General features: G+C 38.2%; 3 protein-coding genes across 4 annotated transcripts; 2 read left to right on the forward strand and 1 right to left on the reverse strand.

The window, feature by feature from the left end:
• Positions 1–251: 251 nt before the first annotated feature.
• Positions 252–8,931, forward strand: stk3 (serine/threonine kinase 3 (STE20 homolog, yeast)). Its single transcript, XM_032581134.1, has 11 exons — positions 252–428; positions 1,047–1,127; positions 1,218–1,346; positions 1,571–1,685; positions 1,899–2,063; positions 2,895–3,062; positions 3,176–3,313; positions 3,422–3,547; positions 3,641–3,842; positions 5,818–6,011; positions 6,237–8,931. The coding sequence occupies exons 1-11, from the start codon at positions 406–408 to the stop codon at positions 6,393–6,395; spliced, it is 1,500 nt and encodes a 499-aa protein (XP_032437025.1). The 5' UTR covers positions 252–405; the 3' UTR covers positions 6,396–8,931.
• Positions 8,932–9,260: 329 nt separating this feature from the next.
• Positions 9,261–14,614, forward strand: rida (reactive intermediate imine deaminase A). Of its 2 annotated transcripts, none has more exons than XM_032581136.1 (6): positions 9,261–9,405; positions 10,303–10,408; positions 10,501–10,555; positions 10,661–10,729; positions 13,000–13,055; positions 14,245–14,614. In XM_032581136.1, exons 1-6 carry the CDS (start codon positions 9,341–9,343, stop codon positions 14,299–14,301), a joined length of 408 nt encoding a protein of 135 aa, XP_032437027.1. In that variant the 5' UTR covers positions 9,261–9,340; the 3' UTR covers positions 14,302–14,614. The 2 variants fall into 2 exon arrangements, with proteins under 2 accessions (XP_032437027.1, XP_032437028.1); XM_032581137.1 differs by lacking the exon at positions 9,261–9,405 and adding an exon at positions 9,548–9,677.
• A 610-nt stretch (positions 14,615–15,224) lies between these two features.
• LOC116731666 (skin secretory protein xP2) lies at positions 15,225–22,684 on the reverse strand. The gene is made up of 4 exons (XM_032581479.1): positions 22,499–22,684; positions 19,810–20,163; positions 15,348–15,392; positions 15,225–15,238 (listed from the first exon to the last, which is right to left on the reverse strand). The coding sequence occupies exons 1-4, from the start codon at positions 22,587–22,589 to the stop codon at positions 15,225–15,227; spliced, it is 504 nt and encodes a 167-aa protein (XP_032437370.1). The 5' UTR covers positions 22,590–22,684.
• Between the last annotated feature and the right edge of the window lie 254 nt (positions 22,685–22,938).

The following is a 22,938-nucleotide window of genomic DNA, read 5'->3' on the forward strand; positions in this document are numbered from 1 at the left end:
AAATTAATGTTTCTTAAAAAGAGGTAAAAGGAAATGTTTCTTGATGAAACGTTTCTTCAAGGTTTGCGCTTGACGTATAACGTTCTTATATTATTTTTTTCTAGATAAATCATTGCCATAGGTAACACACTTAGGGTTTTAATTGTGATAACTTAGTTATCAGCGTTTTCCGAGTATCCTTGGCTAATTCTGTCATTGCATTCCTTTCCGAAAGGCGGCGGTGTGGTGCCGTTGAAACCGCAAAAGTATCCATCGTTTGAGGAGCTCCCCCTCAGCTGGCCCTCCACTAGTTTATGACAAACAGGCTAGTTTGCGGACAATGTCCGTATCTTTTCTGCTCCTGACTTAGCCGGCATCATAAGTTCATATTTTTGTTGTTTTTTTTAGATTTTAAGGGTTAGCGTCATGGAGCCGTCAGCGCCAAAAAGGTTTGTGGGCATATCCGAAGCCGTCATTTAGAGCTGTTAAGATTTGTTAATGTACGCGGTAGCTCAGCTAGCTTATGCTAAGCTAACTTAGTTAGCTTCACTTTGATTTTAAAGTTTCGACTCAAAATATCGACAATAAGACCAGAAATGAATCACGGACGCCACATTAAAATTGTTAATATGCTTTCCGTTTAATGTTTGTTTGAGTAACCATTGAGGTTATGGTCGTTTAAAGGATTTTGATTTTCTTTTTTATCCGAGAATAGCAAATAAATTATTGAATCGCAATAAAATATTTGAAATATTACGATACGTGCTTGATGTTGAGGAAACCAAAGTCTGTTGGAAGTGTTTTATGTGTTGCGTTAATAAGGTTACATCTTCTTTTTTAGACTTTTAGGGCATTTTTATTATTACCCTGACTGTTAACCAATACTATCTTTATCTTGTCAGTTATAGTTTTTCCCATTGAAGGGGTAAAATCCATAAATAACGATGCACATTTTTAAGTGTCATCATTATCATATTGCATCAACCCAAACATTTCGGATCTGTCATTATTGGAGTAGATGTTATCAGCATCACTGAGGTCATTAGATGACTTGTTTCATTTTGCAGTAAGCTGAAAAAGCTGAGTGAGGACAGTTTGACCAAACAGCCAGAGGAAGTGTTTGATGTTCTGGAGAAACTTGGCGAAGGGTAAGAAGTGTTCTCCTTTCCACTCTTTTTAACGACTGGCTGTTGGTAGTTTTCCTTATGAAATGTTTCCTGTAACTTGTGTGTGTTTAGCTCCTATGGCAGCGTATTTAAGGCCATCCATAAAGAGTCGGGGCAGGTGGTGGCCATCAAGCAGGTTCCTGTGGAGTCCGATCTGCAGGAAATCATCAAGGAGATCTCAATCATGCAGCAATGTGATAGGTAGGGCTGCCACATTGCTTTACTAAAAATTACCCAAATTTTTGGGTAATTTTTTTTGTACAATATTGATGAAACAAATCATCAATATTGTACACAAAGTCTTAGCTGCTGAAGGTCTAATCATCTCTTTAGGTTTTTAATTTGGGTTTCTATTTCTGTAACTAATGCTCTTACTGTTCAAATTGAAGTTTTTGTTTATGACCGCATTTTTTTTCTCCTTGCAGCCCTTATGTTGTAAAATATTATGGAAGTTACTTCAAGAACACGGACCTCTGGATTGTCATGGAGTACTGTGGAGCTGGATCTGTTTCAGACATCATCAGACTGCGAAACAAAACTGTGTGTTATAACTTTGTCTGTACAGTTGACCCACGTTACAGTTCATGTAGTTGACCTGTTGTGTTTTAAAGGAATTTTTAACAAATACTTTATTAACTGACACACCACCATCACATTTAATCTCATGTATAAATAGATGTCATAGATGCGTCACTTTAATGGTTCTTTGTGTTTATCTCATCCTATTATTGTCTTGGTTTTCTCTTACACCAGCTGACAGAAGATGAGATTGCCACTATCCTCAAGTCAACGCTAAAGGGTCTGGAGTACCTTCATTTTATGAGAAAGATCCATCGTGACATTAAGGCAGGAAACATCCTTCTCAACACTGAGGGTCACGCCAAACTGGCTGACTTTGGAGTTGCGGGGCAGTTAACGGTAAAATAAACCAACTGAAAGAGATTTATTAATTGCAGGAAAGCAGTTACAAGGCACTTTAACCTTCCTCCTGCAGTCTTGGCGCAACACTCAGGAGGAGCACAGTAGATGTCACGATCAGACACTAGAAAATTGTAGGTGGAGTGATGGGGACTTATCCTGTCAGACCGTCAATTCCCAAAACAACATCAAATTTAAAAAAAACTCGTAAAAATGCATGTGAGGTCAGTATGACCTTCTGTGCCCGCATACAGAGTAAAAAACTTGTGGGGTCAAAATGACCCAATCTCTGAGGACTGCTGGAGGGAGGGTTAAACTAAAAGCAAATGGTGGAGCTACAAAGTGACGTCTAAGGGCGTCTGAATACAGAACATCAAACTTTTCACATTATTCGTAAAATAAAAATTCAAATCCTTTCTCGGTTATGGCCCTCCTTATTTTGGTTCTTTTAAAATTTGACACCTTTTGCGTTATGAACACTTGACTGTAAATACTGTCTGTAGGTGTATAATTAAAGACTTGCATTGTTTTAAATTCACACTTTAAAGGTAACTTGCATTGTATTTTTCTTTAAAATGTGTCATAACATTAACTTGAGTCTTTTAGTCTTTCTGGTTTTTGTTCATGGAAATTAAGTAAAAATGAAAGTAAAAACACTTAACTGTAAATGTGTTATTAATGACTTGCAATATTTTAAACTCAGTTTAAAGGTAACCACCACTGTAGTTTTATTTAGAATGTGTTAAATCATTCATTTCGATCTTTAGGTCTTTTGCTGGTTTTTAATCATGTGAATTGAAGTAATACTCTTGATATATTTTCCTTCTAAAGGACACCATGGCGAAAAGAAACACTGTGATTGGTACTCCATTCTGGATGGCTCCAGAAGTGATCCAGGAGATCGGCTACAACTGCGTAGCAGACATCTGGTCTCTGGGCATCACTTCTATAGAAATGGCAGAGGGGAAACCTCCTTATGCTGACATCCACCCGATGAGAGTAAGTCCACAGTTTTTTGTTTTTTTTTTGTTGTTTTTTTTTTTAAATAAGCTGGTGCTTGCAATCAGTTGTAATTCTTTGTTCTCCTCTGCGACCCTGCGTCTTCCCTTCAGGCTATCTTCATGATCCCCACCAACCCTCCTCCTACGTTCAGGAAGTCGGAACATTGGTCAGAAGACTTCACAGACTTTGTCAAAAAGTGTTTGGTCAAAAACCCAGAGCAGAGAGCAACAGCAACACAGCTTCTACAGGTTGGAGCAGGATAACAAAATACCACACTCATCTATATGAATATCTCGCATACAAACTGATCTGAACATATTTATAGACTTCAAAATAAGACTTTTATTGTTTTGCAGCATCCGTTCATCAGCCAGGCCAAACCTGTGACGATCCTCAGAGATCTGATAACAGAGGCCATGGAGATGAAAGCCAAGAGGCAGCAGGAGCAGCAGAGAGAGCTGGAGGAGGAGGATGATAACTCTGTAGGAGTCTGCCTGAGATAATATTACGTTTCCAGGGAAATAATAATCCAGCAGACGGCTCATTATTATGTAATTTTTTTTCTCTCCTCATAGGAGGAGGAGACGGAGGTGGACTCCCACACCATGGTGAAGTCGGGCTCTGAGGGTGCTGGGACCATGCGGGCCACCAGCACTATGAGCGACGGGGCCCAAACCATGATTGAACATGGCAGCACCATGCTGGAGTCCGACCTGGGGACCATGGTCATCAACAGTGACGACGAAGAGGAGGAGGAAGACCAAGGGTCAATGAGAAGTAAGACAATTTAAAACATTTTATTCTCCAGAACTTTTTTTAGAAACCAGATTGAGACGATGTTCATTGTGGGTTCTGTTGGTTGTTTTTTGTCATTGGGTGTATTAAAAGAATCATGTATGATGCTTTGCAAAACTAAGGGGGTAATTAAAGAACCTTTTGAACGTTTTCTCACCACAGACTAAAGAAATGTGGTTTGCAGTTGAATTGAGCCACATCTTGAGTCAAGACTTTGTAAATCCAACCTGTGCTACAATCACAGCTGCATGATTTGTTTCTACGAGCTCTGCACATCAGAGGACTGAAATCTTGACCCATTTTGCTTTGTAAATGACTTGAGTTTAGTCAGGTTGACTGGAGAGTGTCTGTGATCATCAGTTTTCACATTCTTCTTTGGATTTATGTTTGGACTTTGACTGTGTCATTCTAGAGTTTGAATCTGCTTTGATGATATTGTTTAATAACCTAAAATTTCTTTAAACTTCCCATCCATCTGTTGTTTCTTTGTTGTTTTTTCACTAATATTCTGTAATTAATGGTCTCTTAGGCCTTCACAGAGCAACTGGATTCATACTGCAGACTGTTTGCGCATCCTTATGAAGTCTTACATTTATGTCCAAAATTTTGTCTTAAATTCATTGAAAACATAAGCTGGCCTTTAATATGTTATTCTAAGGCCTTACATTTTATCCTGACAGGACTATTTAGTCACATCTATGTATATATATATATATATATTTTTCTCTCATGAGACTTTTCTGTCAGGCAAAAGTTTCAGTTGCACTCAGACATCCTCAATGCGTTCTGTGACTCGAGTCAGTTGAGGCTACTTCTAACTAGCTGCTAATATGTCTTAGCTACCTTTTTGCGTCTATCATGGAAGAAATATTTATTGTCAGTTGGATGGACAAAGTTTGTACATTTCTGTGGAGATACAGATCTTAAATTGCATTTATAATGGTCTTAAAGTCTGAAATTTGAGTTGGTGAAACCTTCAGAAACCCTGTACTGAAATTAAATTAGACAGATGTAGACTCTATTTACCAATTAGATGATTTTTTTTTTTTTTTATTCAGTTAGTTGGGCTGGATTTTATTGTTGGTAGTAGAGAAAAAGAAGAAGATGGAAAAAAGTTTCCATGTAACATTTTTCTTCAGCTTCACAATTCACCACTTTGTGAAAGGTAGATGTACTGTATTTAATCTATGCCTTTGTTAAACTTATTTATGAGCTGTCCTTCAATAAGATAATGACATCAAAGCTTCATTCATGGCCACATAAACTCTACTTGTGTCTGTTGATGCAACAAACATGTCCCCCTCTCTTTTATTTAGACCCCAGTCTTTAATTTTCTTTTCCCCTGAGCTTCATTGTTAAGTAGCTCTGGGGTTTAGCTTACATTTGGATTTTTGCCATCTGCTTTTGGCCCCAGTGGAAGCTTAGGGTTATTACAGTTTTTGCAAATATCTGTGTGTTTGTGCACAGCTCCAGTCATCTCATGGTCCCAGTTTAACCGTTTAAATTATGCCATGACTTTACTAATTGTTAGTCACATGGCTTTGTCAAAATTTCCAATGAGTCTCAAATGATATTTCATTTACAAGTCCTTACATGTTCTGGTGATGTCGGAACTGTTTCCACAACTTGCAAGGAATTTTAAAAATATAACTTTTTTGTAATTAGTGTTTGCCTTGATTTTTGCTTTGTATAATCATAACTCATAATTTGAATAGATCTACTGTTCAAACTATGATCCTAGATGCTCATTCTGACTTTAGCTGTCATCAATTTTTATAAATTTAAAAAAATGAACTGCTTAGACAGCCTGTAATGTCTGGACTGAGGACAATGGAAGCAAACTTAAGATGAAGCCAAAAAACAACCACATTTTGAACTTATACATTTGAGCTTGTCTGAGATTTTTATGCCTATTTCTTTTTTCCTGAGATGTTGACTAGAGCCTCTTCATTCACAGGGAATGCCACCCCCCAGCAGCCCATACGTCCTTCCTTCATGGACTACTTTGATAAGCAGGACTCCAACAAGGCGGCTCAGCAGCAGGAAAACTACAACCGCAATCAGCCGCCAGAACAGCCTGGCTACCACATCCAGTCCAAAAATGTCTTTCCTGATAATTGGAAGGTCCCGCAGGATGGAGACTTTGACTTTGTGAGTGTCCTGGCTGTGGTTTTCAAACAATTTCTTTCAGTCTGTTTGCCCATTGTTGGCCTCTCCTTCCCTCAATGTTTGACTATTCTTTAATCAATCTCCCCATTTGTCCGTCCATCAATCCGCCCATCCATCCTTTCAGTTGATGTTTTGTGAAGCCTGTATCTGATCACCTTCTAAATATTTGATTTCCTTCCAACAATTTCTTTTTGTGTGCATCTTCAGTTGAAGAACCTGGACTTTGAGGAGCTGCAGTTGCGCCTCACTGCCCTGGATCCCATGATGGAGCGGGAGATCGAGGAGCTGCGGCAGCGCTACACCGCCAAGCGGCAACCCATCCTGGATGCAATGGATGCTAAGAAGCGAAGACAACAGAACTTTTGAGGGCTCTTCCAATCCTTCCTCCCCTTCCAAAAGCCAGCAGCAAACTTCTGTCCCAGCAGGAGAACAAAGACCACCATGTTGTTCTTACCTAAACCCTCTCTAATGTCCCAACTAACTGCTAACTGGCCTCTGAATGAAGTTAGATGCTTTCCTTCCTGGATGACGTCTGTTTCTCTGCAATTGCTGTGAAGCCGTTTTCTGGTAAACGCTGATCAGGACTGTGGGCAAAAAAAAAATAGAGAAGTGACCCCGAGGCCATCTTAAAAAGGAATTTCCTCTTTTCTCAGTGAACTGTCAGCCTTGGAGTCAGCATCAGCACATAAGGAAGTCAGTCCTGCAGCAGGAGCAGCTGTAGAAGCAGCAGATTTAATGAAGTGCTTTTTTTTTTTATATCCTTTTTCTTCTTCAGACTCTTTACTTCTAATGTAAATATAACACAGAGCCTAGTTTGGAAATAACCTCCATCAGATGCTGTGGAGGTTCGACTATGACCAAAGACAATCAGAATTATGCTGACTTTGAGAATGCCTTAAAATAACGAGCAATGTAGTAAAACGCCAAGTAACGGGACGTTTGTACCGTGCTTTGGTTTGGAGGGAAAATATTAAAGCTGTAAAGGTCGGGTTACGTACCACAGAACTTCAAACTTATCAGTCTTTATGATCTACTTTTGGGTTTGTTTTAGTTTTCATTTGTGGGGTTTTTTTTGTTGTTTTTTTTTTTGCACCGTCTGCTTTAACAGACTTCATGTATCTTAGTGCCTCTTCGGTCAAACACAAACACATCATCCTCTTAGCTCACAGTGATGTTATGCATTCAAAGTCAGAGACTTTTATTCTGCTAATTGATCCAGATGAAGGATGACTAAGCAGTAAAATAAAACTATTTGTTGAAAAATCTCCTGAAGTTGTTAAATGATTAGATTTCAGATTCGTCTCAGAAATTAGGGTTAAGACACATCAACTAAACTAAAGCAAAGAAGTAGTTATCGCATCTAACTACAACAATTACATTTTAATTCCTCTTTGTTGCTTCATTTTTCAGATTTTCCCTGCAGCAGTCGTGCAGGGCTACGTTTTGTTTTCTGTCGATGAAGGAATACAGTGTTTTAGGGTAAAATGCTCTTTTTCTTTTAAACATAGAACCTGTTGGCACACAGATATGTGGCTTCCTTTTGTAATAAAGTAGCTGTGCCTAAAAATCAAAGATAATCCTCAATAAACTGGGCAGAGGTTATTTTCCTTTTATTAAGCTAGAGGGCAGCGATGCATTCACTGTTTATCTGTAAAACATCTCGCAGTGACAAGTTGTAACAACACTTTAAAAGCTAAATTGATGGTGAAATAACGTTAGAGATCAGAATCGACCGATTTTCAATAAACCAATATATATTATAAATTCATTAAGAGCATCAAAACTAATATTTTCAGTTTCTAAATGCATCAACAAATCAGGAAATTATGCAAATATCATTTGCAATTAATTACATTCTCTTCCCGATTCTGTTTTCAGTCCAGTTCCCTCAAGTCTATTACATTTTAATAAGCTGGTTTTGTCAGCTGGGAGCAACTACTGCACTGAGACTCGATCAGGCTAATATCCTTTCAGGATGCAAAGTATGAATTCATTACATCTGGAACAAATATTGCATTTTAACCAATCCTCTGATATTAATATCAGCTGATGTGATGTTTTCTTATCAAGTTCCTATGACACAAAAAGGGTGATGTAATTTTTTTTTATTTTCTGCTGGATTCAACTTGATAATCTGCTGCAGTAATCTGCATCTGATTAAATTTAAGCTGCATTTTATTGACATTTTCAGGCTAAACTCTCAAAACAATATCAAAAATACAAGCATATCTGGTGATTTGAAAACTGTTAACACCTTTGACCCCTTAAATAAGATGCTGTCTTTTTTTAAAAGAAATATTTGCCTTTTTCTCTGTTTCATGTTAACAATGACCCTGAATGAAATAATCCTGTCTTAATATCTTGTACACGTTTGGTTTTTTTGCAGGTTTCTGTTACATATGAATGTGGATCGCCTGTTTATTTTGAATAAACAGATCTGTTACTGTGTCTCGCTGACTTATCTGGAATAAGCAGACAGTATAAACGGGATCAGCACTGTATCATGTAAACCATATCTGCTTCTCTTCAGATTTGTTTTCCTTCTAATCGATAAGAATTAAGTAATTTGTAAATTGTCACCTTTTAATTTTAGGGCCTGGAGTCTGCGCCGATAAATTGCATAGGAATATGATTCTCCTGTGTTAGAATCGGGGTTTTTTTAATTAATTATTTATTAAACGTGATCTTGACTGTTGAAATTTCTGCCCAAACAGATGTTTTGCCGTCTTTTCGACTGTGCATGTTTGCATTTTAGAGGGATGCTTTTCTAGTAAGTGCACAGTTAATATGGAAGATGATTTATTATGTTTGATTTCATTTAAAAAAAAAAAATTAAAATAGGAAACTGACTCAGCTGTCCCTGTCACTTGTGCGAAATTAAATAAATTTAAGTTTGTGTTAATTTGCGTTATATTTTTCTGCTTTATTTTTGATTTGATGCAGAGTGGAATGTAAGCATTAAACCTTTTTAATTTATTTTTTTGTATGTTATACTTTGAGAACATGTAATAATTAATAAAAGTTACACATAGTTATCAGACCTTGGTTTCTTATCTATGACTTTCGTAAATGAACTTTGATCCTGAGGTTTGTGACCTACATGAAAGCTGTAATCTTTACCGTAATTGTTCTTCTATAGGCGCAATGCCATTTCACTCATGCTTTTACGCCGCTGTAAACTTCCTCGCTGCGCTGTCAGTCTGAGTTTTACGGTGTTTTTTTTAAAAACAGTGTTCCCAAAAGCTGTTGCGCAGCCATTTCCATTCAACCCACAGCACTTGAGTTGCACTGCAAAAAAGAGAGAGGAAAACATGTCTGCGCTCAACAGAAAGCTCGTTCACACCACGTCAGCTCCAGCTGCTATCGGTCCGTACAGGTAAGAGAAGTTCAAAACAAGAAATCTGCACCGCTTTCATGTCTTTGCTGCAAGATCTGGAAAGTTTGAGTGTGTTAGGGGAGGGGAAAAAACGACACATGTTTGCTCGGGGGCGGGACTTCCTGTCCAGTGAACTCACCTGCTGCTCACCGTGCAAAAAGTGTAACTTTGTAGAGAAGAATCGCTGCGACGCAGACAAGACTTGAAATGGCAGCAACTCCTCGGAAAATCATTTACACACCGAAAGCCCCGGTGAGGCAGGGCATTTATAGGTAAGGTTATGCCCACTTTATCTGGAAAATAAGAATAAAATGCAACTTTGTTTTGTTTTTATTTAATGCGGATTTTTTTTTTAAGTTGCAAACTGAACAAATGCTTCGTAGGTGCGTTTGAATAAACTGCGGGTGTTCTTGCTTTAGCCAATCAGTTGTTTCAGATTAAATCAGGTGCTTTTTTTTTGTTGCTTTTTTTTGTCCGCACATTAATCAGGATCAAATCTGGAAGTATTTTTGTAATAGTGATGCTAAATATAACGTCAACCTGAACTGTATTATTGAAATGTTCAAACTAGACTTGATTGGTGAAATTCTTTAGTACATTAGCTGTTTAACTTAATTTGGGGAGGTGGAAGCGCCCCCTTGTGGTGAGTGAAGGTAGTAGCAACCTTATTCAACTTAATCTTTTAGTATAATGTAAAATGGATTAGCGCTATTTTAAATGACATTACTGGTAGATCTAATACACATTAAGTTATTCATGTCAGTTTGTTGTGAATTATTTTACTTTCACATTAAAGAATCAATTATTATGTACTTGAAAAGCCCCAGACGTCACATTTTGTCTGCTAAAATGTCCACATCTTCACATAGTTCGTCTGTGTTTGTGTGTCCCACTCAGCCAGGCGGTGGTGGCGGACAGAACCATGTACGTCTCGGGTCAAATTGGGATGGACGTGGCCTCCGGTCAGCTGGTGGATGGAGGAGTTCAGGCTCAGACCAAACAGGTGACCCACAAACAGAAAGACATCTTCACCCGGCCTCAGATTGAACTATTTACTCTTAGACAGTCTTCAGTCTCCTTTCCCTTTCTACTCAGGCTCTGAGCAACATGGGGGAAATCCTTAAAGCTGCAGGCTGTGACTACAGTAACGGTCAGACTTTACACATTCTGCATAGTCTGTTGTCGGTTGCCTCCTTTGTAATTTAATCGCTTGATTTTAACGTTGAACTCAAAATCCCAAATTGTTTCACTTCAGTTGTGAAGACCACAGTGCTGCTGAAGGACATAAACGACTTCAACTCCGTCAACGACGTCTACAAGACTTGTAAGTCTGTATTTAATATGATAGATGGGAAATTTAGATTAATTTTAAGCAAAAGCATCAATAGCTTATTCTCCTGAGTAGCTCCCAACTCCATGTAAATTAATAATGGCTTTTGTTGCAATTAAATAAAGCATTTGAATGTGTTTAATAACACTTTATCAATCCCAGATGTTGTTTTTCCCTTTATGTCTTCATTTTGAGTTCTAAAAAGATTTTTTAAGTGTGTGTGTGTATTATGCAAACGTCAACCTAGATGGGAATTTCTAGTGATTGCTCATCTTGTTCAGTTCTGTAACATAAAACATGCATTACAAATAAAAGCTGGATTTATAACATTCTAAGATCACAATAAAAAAACACAAACATGAATTGCTTTATGGATGAACTGTAAAATATACTAAATATTACCTAAACCAAATTGCTAGTTTCAAAAGCGTTATGTATTACATCCAATAAGTCAATGCAAAGAAATCTTGATTGTACTATATATATATATATATATATATATATGTATATATAAACAGACCAGTTAAATGCAAACAAGTTAAAATACACATATAAAGACAGTTGAAATGGTTCATGAATAGTTATTAAATCAGATTTCACAGACTCATTATTACATATCAAGAGTTTGAAGTGACTCCACCACACATCAGTCTCACAAAATCCTATATTGCTTCGTTTATTTTAAAGCTGAAGACATAATTATTGGGAAACCAGATCAAAAATTTCCGTTTTTATTTAACGTTGCAGCTGTTAGAGAGAGAGACGCGTGTTGTACCTGACGTATACCACAGCTATTAACCGAAATAATGAGAACTGATGTCTCTGTCCAGTAAAAACTGAACAGTCAGCATTTTATTTATTTTTTTTAGATATTAACCATTACATTCAAATAATGCTATTAATAATAAAAATACAAACTTTGATTTAACTTCTAACAACATTTTTTAAAGTAATTATTTTAAATATTAATTTATCTTGCAATACTCCAAAAAAAATACATTCTTATTATTAATACATTATTAGTGATATTATCCCATCTGTACAGTCATAGCTAAGGACAATGTGACAAAGTTTGCAGAACTTGGAGAGGAAGTAAAAGAAGAGGCAGAAACATGCACAGAGATAACAGGATGGGAATTGAACCCTGGACCTCCCTGCAGCAAGGCATCAATGTTGGTCTACCAAAGCATCGACTGTGACCCTTGACTCCGAATCTGACGTTTAGTTCTCCCTCTGCTGTATCAGTGCAGTGGAAGTGTTTGGGCTTTTCCTCCTGGATTACAACAGTCCGGTGTAATGGAACCGGCTGAGTCCAGAGTTGTAAGTGGACACCGCTACAGAGGCACGCTGATGTAACCCAACCTTTCCCAGCAAGCACTGCTCCTCGGGACAATGACTCGATGCGCCGAGCTCCTGCCTCCCTGCAGGTCCAATTCAAACCAGGAAACTTTCCCTGACTCTGCAGGGAGGAAGCAGAAAGGAAGTGTCCGGAGCAAACCAAAGGAAATCCAAATGACCCCTTTAATTTGGTCAAAGTGACCAAACATAACTATAGTAATGGGAAAAAGTCTTGGATAATCCCTCACTTCTTAATATTTTGCTTTCACCGAGTCAGATTTTAATTATTTTATTAACGCTCTTAATGTAAAATGTGACACTTTCTATTTTTGTCCTCTACTTTATGTTAGCCAGGAGCCAGCACTAAACTGGAAGCAAATAATAAGATGAAAGGCAGTCAAAATCCACAGAAAAGCTTTAGAAGACCTTTAAAAAAAGGTAGAGAAGCTTTAGTTTAGATTTTTTTTTTAAAACATTTAAATACAACAAAGCCAGATTCTGCAGTTCATCAGATTATTATCCCTGCTCTTAAACTTCCACTTGTACTCAAATATTGATTAAATTTTCAATAAGTTTATCTCCTTTTTGAAAAATTTGACATAGAAACAAACAAAAGGTAATAAAGTATATATATTAGGTTAATTCATAGCGTTTTCCTCCAGCTTGAAGAGCCCTTTTACATTTCAGCCCCTCTTCCCTATGAAACGTATAAAAAATATGTTTATCTGCCTTAATCTGGTGTTACACATGAGCCAAACTGATAATCTCTGACTTCACAGTGAAACAAATACAACTAATGGCTGAAGTAAGGATTATTTGAGGCTGAGTTTATTCATTATTAAAAAGATGTTTAAAAAATTATTTTAGCAAAACACAAAACATCCTTAATAAGCAGCTATAAACGTTGTTTTCTTCCTTTCTCCCAGTTTTCAGCACTAATTTTCCTGCCAGAGCTGCCTACCAGGTTGCTGCTCTGCCCAGAGTGAGTACCGATCCAAACCTGCAGATTCGTCTGCTTCATTTTTAAATATGACCGCATTTAAGGATACGAATGGGCTCGCTAATTAATCTCTGCATTAACTGTCTATAAAACCTCTTCGGTTGGTTTGTTACCGAAATGATGTTTATTAAAAGCACTGCAGCAATTTTCCTGCAGTTTCAGGGACTTTAATTGAAGCTGTAAAGATTCAGATTTGCAAGGCTCGTAGTTATTTTAGATTATCACAGAAAATATTTGTTTCCTCTGCCAGTGTTGAATGAAAATATATCAAACTGAGACCTCTGAATAGAGAAACAATCTGTTCCATGAACAAGTTGTATTTGCTCTTAAGAGAATTTTGTGCTATTTGTTTTTTTACTTCTTTATTTTTTTTACACTTGCCATGCCAGTTCCTTAAATTGGCAAAATATAAAAAGAACTAACAACAAAAAGTCACGTTGTTTCAATCCAACAAACGAATGAATGAGGTAAGAAAATGTTTGTAGCAAATATTGACCCATTTAATGACTAACAACAATAATCAAAAACTACGTACAGTATTTTATGCAAATGATAGTATTTATATAGTATTTTTTTAGACTTTTTTTAAAATTAAAAGCAGTGTCTATGTAAATATACTTCAGAGGGTTAAAGTCCCTCAGAACTTTTATATTGATGTGAATATTTTTGCTTTACAAGATCAACTTGTTTCAAATGGGGAAAAATATCAGAAAATATTTTTGAGCAGTTTTTAGGAAGATTACATTTTTCTTTTTTCTTTTAGAGGATTTTTAAAACAGGTTAAATAATGTCACCCTGTTTGGTAAATAATGCAAATCAGTTCCTTAATTGTAGGTTCCTGTCATACAGTACTAATCCTAACGTGTTATATGTTGCTAATGCAACATACCGACTTAACGAAACAATTCTCAACTGCAAAATTATGCAGTCAAGTATATATTTTTAGTTATTTGAGAAGTGTGACATTTTATTTAAACAACAAGAATACATCTTTTCAGCAAAGCTTAGCTCCAAAAGGATTTTTCATATTAATTACATGAGCGTTTCCTGGTCTAGAGCAACGAAAATTACATGTTGAGCTGCAAATTTGATCAAATTTAGTTTAATTCAGTTTAAACGGTTCTTATAGAAATGCTTGCATGCATGGAACCTTGTCTTGTCTCCTCTGCAGGGTGCGCTGGTGGAAATCGAGGCGATCGCCGTCCTCGGCCCTCTCTCCGACTCCTGACTAGCCGACCGCGTCCCAAACAAGTTGTAGCCAAGCAACAAGGTGCCCAATTATTTCAGGTTTTCCCGAAGAGGCAGCATTGTGTTTCTAAACCAAACAGTAGCTGGGACCCTCAACGGCTGAACAAGATGAGAAATCTTTAAAACAGGTCGCTGTAAAGGATGCTGAAGGCACCAATCAAGATTTTTCCAGTTTGATGTACACAAGTGAGATAATCTTAAAGCAATGTTTGTCTCTTTGTTTTGTTGTAATTTTCACACATAAAATTATTAACAGAAGCAGCAAATAAAGTGGTAATTCCTACTTAAATGTCGTAATGTGTTGATTCAAAGAAACAAACGTCTTGAGCGTCATTTTTTTTTATACTGCCTTTTTAATTTATGTGACAGTTCACAGCTTATAACAAATTTCAGGCTTTCATCGTTATGAGACGTAGGAATATTCTTATTTAATTCAGCAAAGGCAGCGTTTATTTCTCCAGGACCTTAGTAATTTGATGTACTAACAATAGTACATCAAATTAAAGAAGGCCACCTCTATATTTAAATTGGTAAAAATAAACTATGGTTTTTGTCAGAATATAGTTTGTAGAAAAAAATCTGCATAGATTCTAATCCAAGTCAAACATTTCTATACAGATAATAAATATTGAGTATAGTGATTTATCTAAACTTCTCTCCAATCAACATATCTATGTACAGTAAAAACTGTAGTTGTGTATCATCAAGAAGGGGAGGAGGGGGAAAAGGCACAATGGTGACAGAGGAACCCTGAATGAAAGAGGTCATCATCAGGGTCAGCATCTTGGCAACAAGGCATGTGTTTCTTCCACACAAACACTCAGACTCCCACTCCCACTCATGCATACGGACGGGGAGCGCCTCTTCCAGCAAACTCATCCGTGTGGTCAGGTACGTCACGCTTCACTCGCTGGGCGCTGGAAACGCAAACAGAGACGGTATCTGAGAACAATGGTGCTCATACGGTTTTGTTTTGTGCACCGTGATGTAAAAATAGTAAATCGTGATAACGCAGCGTTTGCTCACCAGGTGCCTCCTCTGGTTTGGGCTCAGAATCAGTCGCTGCGGCCTCTAGAGAGAAAGAGTTTGTGTGAGCAATCATCAGCCATTCCGCCGTTTAGATTCGTCTACCGGCACATGGATTAAAGATGGAAAAACATGGTTTCGAATCAGGAATGTTATTTTAGACTTTTGCTAAACACAAAGTATTTAAATGAAACAAAGCAGCTTTGTTTTTGATTTATAAATAACTGTAGATGCAACATATGAAAAAGATTTTTGCAGTTTCCTACTTTTTTGGGACGATTATTCTTGAGAATTAGAACAATGTAAGTGTCACTCTTTGTCTGAAAACATTTGTTGTATTTTACAGAATTGAATCGATCTTTGGGATATGAACCCACCCAAAAAAAACATGCTTAATAAAAGACAAAAATGTTTTGCTGAACTTCACATTTGTCATTTTAGCCACAAATGGCCCAGGGCTTCAATTTTTACACTCCTGTTTATGATGATCCAGATTTGTAAATGGCACCTTTGTTAGCATTTTGTCATGTTACAAGTGGAAACTTTAATCCATTCTTGGAGGATTTTATCTAACAGACCAACACAAAGCAGTGCATGAGTGTGAAGTGGAAGATAAATAATACATAGTTTTCCAATCATTTTTAACAAATCTACCCCTCTTTTATTTGAATTTCCTAAATAACAGCCAATGTAATAAAATGATGCCAGACGTTTTCTAACTGTATGAATCCAGTTGTTTTGTGAAGGTCTAAGAGGTTTAATGGAGAACAAGGAGCATAGAGACCAAACAGGGTGAAGTTGTGAAGAAGTTTCCAGCAGGATAGATTATAAAACAATATCCTGGACCCTTGACATGTGCAAAGCTGGTACCACAAAACACCAACAGCTGACATTTATGCAAAATTATGTTTCTATAAAGTAATGATTCCGGGGGCTGAATATACAGCTCTTCAAAAAAAATTAAGAGACCACTAAACCTCCTGGTTATTCCACCAAATATTGATTTCTGAACTCTTCCTGAGTTCAAACATTAGTATTGTTGTTTCTAAATGAACATGAACTTGTTTTCTCTGCATTATTTAAGGCCTGAAAGCTCTACAGTACATCTTTTTTGTTATTTCGTTATTTCTCATTTTCTGCAAAATAAATACTACATTTTTGCTTGGAATATCGGAGACATGTTGTCAGTAGTTCATAGAACAAAAGAACAATGTTCATTTTACTTAAACATATAAATATAAAAAGTAAAACCAGAACAACTGATCCTTTTAAGCGGTTTCTTATTTTTCCCGGAGCTGTATATTAACCTGATTTTATTTTGAAGAGATTTTTTTTTTCTTTTTTGAAAAAAATTTGAGTACAATGAGGTCAGCTCCAATATAAATTCAAATATTTGTGACACTGTTGGTGTGAAATTAGCATGCTTCTTCTCAATTTTTTCTCTTTAAATGCTTTTGGTTTAAGATTTACAACAAGATGAGCCCCAAAATCCTCAGAAATGGTTGAGCTCCTCTGCTTGTGTGACACGCTCTCATCTCTCTGCGTTGGCTGTGAAAAGGAGGTTCAGCCTGCAGCCCGACATCGGTGGAAGCCCTGTAACGTGCTCTGGTTTCTCCGTGGATTCAGATTGCAAATTAATGGGATGGCACTGACAACAAAGTGCTGAAAACACATCAGCTGCAGGCAGAACAACTAAGCTGGGCTGTGGTCAAAGCCTGATCTGAGGAGTCGAGTTGGACACCAGCGGGAGGTGTCAAGATCAAGTGAGAGCCAGAACAAGCACTTTGTTTGTCTCCAATGAGCAAAGGTTTTGAATGATTTAGGCTTTTTCTGAAGAGTCAGATTTTCTTTACTCTTGAGTTAATTCTCAAAGTTTTCTAAGGGCCTTTGAATGATTTTTCTTTACTTGCATACTTTTTTGTAAAGTATGCAAATCTGATCTACAGATGCCTTTCTTCCCTTTTTTTCTTGACGGTAACCCTCCCAACGAGTCCTGCTTTCATTTCCATTCATTTCTCCGTCACCACTTAGAAATATGTGGACTAAACACATTTGAGGCTCTTCCGAAAATGTGAATTTAAGAGAAAACCAAATGCACAATCATCCTTTTGCGTTGCACTTCTAAAGCTTCTACCTCTCTGGTCTGTGTTGTTACAGAGTCGGATGCTTTGCATTGAGCGTAGAGGAAAATGAAGCGTTGACCTGCCAAACAAACGCCCGCGGTAAGGGTCATTTGCATCACTGAGAGAACTGATAGCAGTGAAAACTGCCTCGAGTCACGCAGATCAATGTGCAGATGTGCACTGAGGAACAGAGGTAGAATCATCACCCTACAAACATGACACGTTCTCTAGAAACACACTTAGCTTTGGTTGAATGGCCTGATTTCTTTAGCCAAATCTGTTGATTTTATAGATAATTGATTAAATCTCCACAGTCCATCAGTACCTTGAACCTACTGTTCAAGATAAAAAAAAAAACCTGGAATAAAGATATCTGATTGAATACTTGTTCCTAGATAAAAATGTTTTTCATTTGGACCAAGCCACGTCACGTCCAATCACCGACCAAGGCCTAGTTGATAAGGACCTCCATCCATGGCGTCTTCCGCTTTCCAGCCGTGCTCAACCCTCCTCCACCCCTTCTCCACCTCCACCTCCCGGCTCTCCAGGCACTCATCATCCACCGACCTCCACCACCAGTGTCGGGTCCCGGGGGATGACATCCCTAACCTACATCGGGAATGCTCATCCGAGCTTATCGCAATTCACAGCTCGATGTCCTCAGCCGGGGCCCGAGCGCTAAAGAACTTTTAAATTTGTGCATGTCAATAAACCTCTTAATCGCTGTTTTTTCTCCGTCTGAGTCTCTCCAAATTGAAAGAGCAACATGCAGCCACATTAAAACCATAAACCTTAATCTGTCTCCATCTAGATTTTATGTGACACCAACATAAAGTAGTGTTTAATAGTGAATAGATAGATGGAAAAAGATACTTTTTTTTGCACAACATGATTCATAACAGTTTGTTTTTTTTTTTAATGAAACATTCAGTATTTAATTAACTTTGTAGAAACACATTTTGCTACAACTTTATGTCTTTGAGGATATATCTACATCTGTGAACATCACTTTGCAAGTTTTACCAAATTCTTAAATTGATTTAGGTCTGGACTTTGACTAGACCACTCGAAACCATTCCATAGAAACTCTGGATGTGTGTTCAGGGTTGTTATCCTGCTAAAATGTGAACCTCAGCTTCAGTCTCTTTAAACAGTTTTTTTTAATCCCATATTTAGTTCCATCCATTGATGCATCCACTCTTAGGAGCTTCCATAAGGAAAAGCATTCCCACAGCATGATGATGTCCCTCTGTGATGATATTTTTAGGATGCTGTGCAATGTTAGTTTTGCCTGTAAGCCTTAAAGTTCAATTGTGACCAAAACACCTCCAGCCAATGTTTGTTTTGTCGTGGCAAACTTTAAAGGGACTCTGGTTTTCTTCGGGTCACTCCTTCATGTGTGTCAGATATGTGGAGCAACACGTAGTTGTTCAGTCAACAGATTTCTCCAGCTCTTGCAGATATAAACACCAAATAGACTCTTTGGCTGCTTCTCTGATTAACCAGCTTCCAGTCAGTTCGGGCGGACGGCCGCGTCCTGGTGAATTTGCAGCTGTGCCGTGTTCCTTTCATTTTCAAATGATGGTTTGAACAATACTCTATGAGATGTTTAAAAAATATTGGGATATTGTTTTATAACCCAACTGGTTAGGCATTACTATGAGATGAGCTATCAAATAGTTCACCAATCACAGTAAGAATATCAAGTAAACTGACACAGAGGCAGATTATTTAGGAGAAAATAACTAGAGGTGTGGCCTGCAAACACATTCCTGCAGCCAACTAGTGTTGTTGGATACTACCTGGTTACAGCCAAGGAATGAGGATGGTCTGGGGAAAGACAGAGGGGACATCATGTACCTGCACAAGGGCATTAAAACCACTCTGGTTACCAATGGCCAGGGAAAAAAATCTGCACATCTTGTCTTCCTCCCACCGGGATTCAAAACCACTGAGCGGTCTGATGTCAAGCGATGTAAGTGTTGGATTTTGATGTTGTGAGTTCTCAAATTGACAAAAATAAAATAAAAGCACATGAATGTATGATTTACCCACAACCCGACCTGTTCCAAAACTTTGAGAAGTCAGCCTGAAGGTTGCCTCAATGCTGTCGTCAGTCACTCTAAGGAGATTTGCATATCAGGAGTAATTTGCATTGATAAAAAAGCATAAGTGAATCCTTTAAAGGAAATATATTGCAGGGCAATGTTAGGATGTGGATGTTCAGAAGCATTTAAACTGAATCCAAAGATGACTGATCTTTCCCAGCTCAACGCAGTAACACTCAATAAGTCGCTCGCTCTGCACGCCGCTGCTTGTTGTTTTTAACTGTAACCCACCTTGCTCCGGAGGTGCAGCTTCTGAGGAGCTTGGTGCTGCTTCAGCAGAGCCGTCTGCAGGTGGAGCCTCTGCTGGCGCATCTCCTGCTGCTGCTGCATCTCCTGCTGCTGCTGCATCTCCTGCTGCTGCTGCATCTCCTGCTGCTGGAACATCTCCTGCTGCTGCCTCTGCAGGTTTGCTGTCTGCTGCAGGAGGCGACTCCTCCGCTGCTGGGGGGCTTGGAGCAGAGCTCTCTGCAGATGTAGCAGCTGCAGCGGCTTCGCTCTCAAGTTCAGCATCGCCACCTTCAGCCGGTGTTTGGTCTGGAATGGTCTCGCTGTCCTCAGCTACTTTTCCATTCTCACCGGCCGCCCCTGTTGGGAACATGTACAACAATTCAGCAAACAATCAAAGGATATTGCAATAGTTCCTAGAAACTAAGCTAACAAGTATTGATCACAATGAATAACAAGAATACCTTAAACTGTCACTTTGTCAGGCTAACTTCAAGATATTTTACAGCTTGAAACCAGGTTTTTTTTAATAACAGCTACAGTGTATAGAAGTGTGGAATATTGAACAAAGTAAATAAACCTGCAGTGTCATCAGAAAGCCGTGAAAATATTTTATGAAGACGCAAAGTAAATGTTCAAAATATCAACCTTGAATAATAATAATAATAATAATAATAAACTATGACACAGCAAGTGTAAGGGCTCATTGTTTTGTTTTCAGAGTTTAATCATTTTCTGATTTCCCCAAGTAGATTTCCTGTTTCAACAGACTGATGACCTGAATCACAGCAACACAGGTGAGTTAATAGCAGAACTTTGAATCGCTGTGGTTCCTTAGTGACCACATACCTGCACAAACAGAAATACTCAGATGCTAGGCTGTATGTTACTGCATTAAAATCAGCAGTAATGTTACTTCCTCTGTTGTTCTTTATGTTTACATGACCCAGGTAGCAGCTGCAAGTAAGGTCTAATGAAAAAGCCAACAGGAAGAGTAGAAATATGTACGGTTTGGGTTACCAACCCAAACCGTGCAGCAGCAATGTATTTCCGCTAATCAGAAACTTTCCCCACATGAAAATGCATCGTTTTGTTGTTGCTATATGAGAAAAAACATTCACTTTTAAAGGATTATGATGACATCTTTCACCGGAATGTGAAAAAAGGCAACAAGAAAACAAATAAAAACCTTTTCATCTTCCAAATATCTGCTATGCTTATTAGATTAAAAGCAAAAATGTGTCTAAAAGGGACCTCCGTTTGACATAAACCTAAGTTAATGTTTATGAGGACTCTTCTTCAGGAACATTAACAGCACAGCAGACTGCGACATTGGCAGGCTGCTGTGTATCTTGCTGATATGCTGCACCACTTCCTTGTAGAGTTTTTGGGTGGAATGGTTTGCATTGGGATAATTTGCATGGATCACAGACGTCTCAAGTCTCTGCTTTCAATATTATAAGAGTTTACAAGAGAACGAAACTAATCAACAGCCGAAAACAGCAAAAATGTTTTTAATTAATGCAAGTTTTGTCTTAACTGACTGAAAGACCTGGCATTAGGGGAATGTGTTTTCAAGAGGTGCAAGCCTTGGATTAAAAAGTGTTTACTTTTTTCTCCCTCAGGCATCCGGAGAAGGAAAATAAGATGCATACAAAAACAAGGAGACATCCTGATACATTTCCATCTGACCTCCAAGAGGCTGATAACAAGAAAACAGGGATACTGTTCACTGTTATTTCGCTGATAAACTCAAAACAAAAGCCAGCAATAAAAGAGAAACTTTGGTGAGCATATCTCCTTTTGTCTGCCAGCTCCACAGGGAAGTCAGACACACTTTCCCAGCTCCTCAGGTGTTCTTTAAAGCGTTACGTCTGCGTGCTTTCACCTCAGAGGAGGTCCCACTTAGTGAATCTTTTACCTTTTTATCGTCTCAGCTGCTTCAACAAACTTCCCACTTTAAAGTCTGTTCATTCACACACACACATAGTTTTGTTGATAGCATACCTTCCCCTCATTCTGCAATAGTGTACAAACTAACTGGCACCAAAGAAAGGGCCCTCTCTGACCCTGCTACAACAAAGTCCTGCCCGACTCCGCTTCTCCATTTCCTTCTGAAACCGTAGACTGTCACCAAATCTGCTCTGGGAGGACATAGCCAGGAGCCACTGTTAACTAATGGCAATAAACTTTCTCATCCTGTCCCTGCGGAGATGTGGCTCGCCCCAAGTGAAAGCACAAGGCGCCGGCTGCACACAGAGAAATAACACTGGCACCAATTTGCATCCCTTATCTAAATGTATTCACTGCAGCGTTAAATGGATAAATGGCAACTCTATATGGAGAAAGCAGAGAACTTCTAACTTGACACCATTTCCACAGACACACTCAGGGCTATTTATAGCATTACTTTAACTGAAGTGGATTAGTGATTTATGCATTTGATTTGAGGAAAACCACTGGTTTGAAGGCATGCATAAATGTTAGCTCTTATGCAAGCAAATAACAGATTTTTAAAAAGTTATTACTTTCATACTGCTTTGATTAAGGTAAATTATTAATTTGATACATTAGTTCGCTAAAAACGAATGCTCCCTCCCTACACGCAACTTCTGTTTTGTGCATTTGCACCTGCACTTAATTGTAGCTTTGATCGTTCGTCTACAGGAATAAAGTTTCATCTTTTCTCAGTCACCTGTCGTGCTGGCTCCATTGCTCGCCTCAGTTTTGGCGTTGGGTCGAGTCGTGTCTACCGCTGAAGTTTGAGAGCTGGTGGAGCATCCCATCCTGCCCTGTGCGCACTGGGGACTGGAGAAGTTCACGCTCAGTGGGTGCAGACAGGCTGTGGCTGCAGCGATGACGTCGCGCACGCGTGTCGTCTCCTACCGGTTGGTAGGAGCGCCCAAAGCGGACCCGGTGTTCTGGTTCCAGAGGAATGTAGCTGGAAAGGAGTCACAGTAAACTTACTTTTTTTATTTTAAAAAAAAGTAAGTTTTTAACTGCTAGAAAGAAATCAGAAATTAAAAAAAAAATCTAATTTTTAAAAAATAAAATAAAATATGAGTTTTTGTAGTAATTTACGCTTTTTCCTGTCTACAGTTGGTTCATTACTCAAGTAAATGAACTTAGTACCTC

Source organism: Xiphophorus hellerii, chromosome 13 (genome assembly GCF_003331165.1).
Source record: "Xiphophorus hellerii strain 12219 chromosome 13, Xiphophorus_hellerii-4.1, whole genome shotgun sequence".
Classification (NCBI taxonomy): Eukaryota; Metazoa; Chordata; class Actinopteri; order Cyprinodontiformes; family Poeciliidae; genus Xiphophorus; species Xiphophorus hellerii.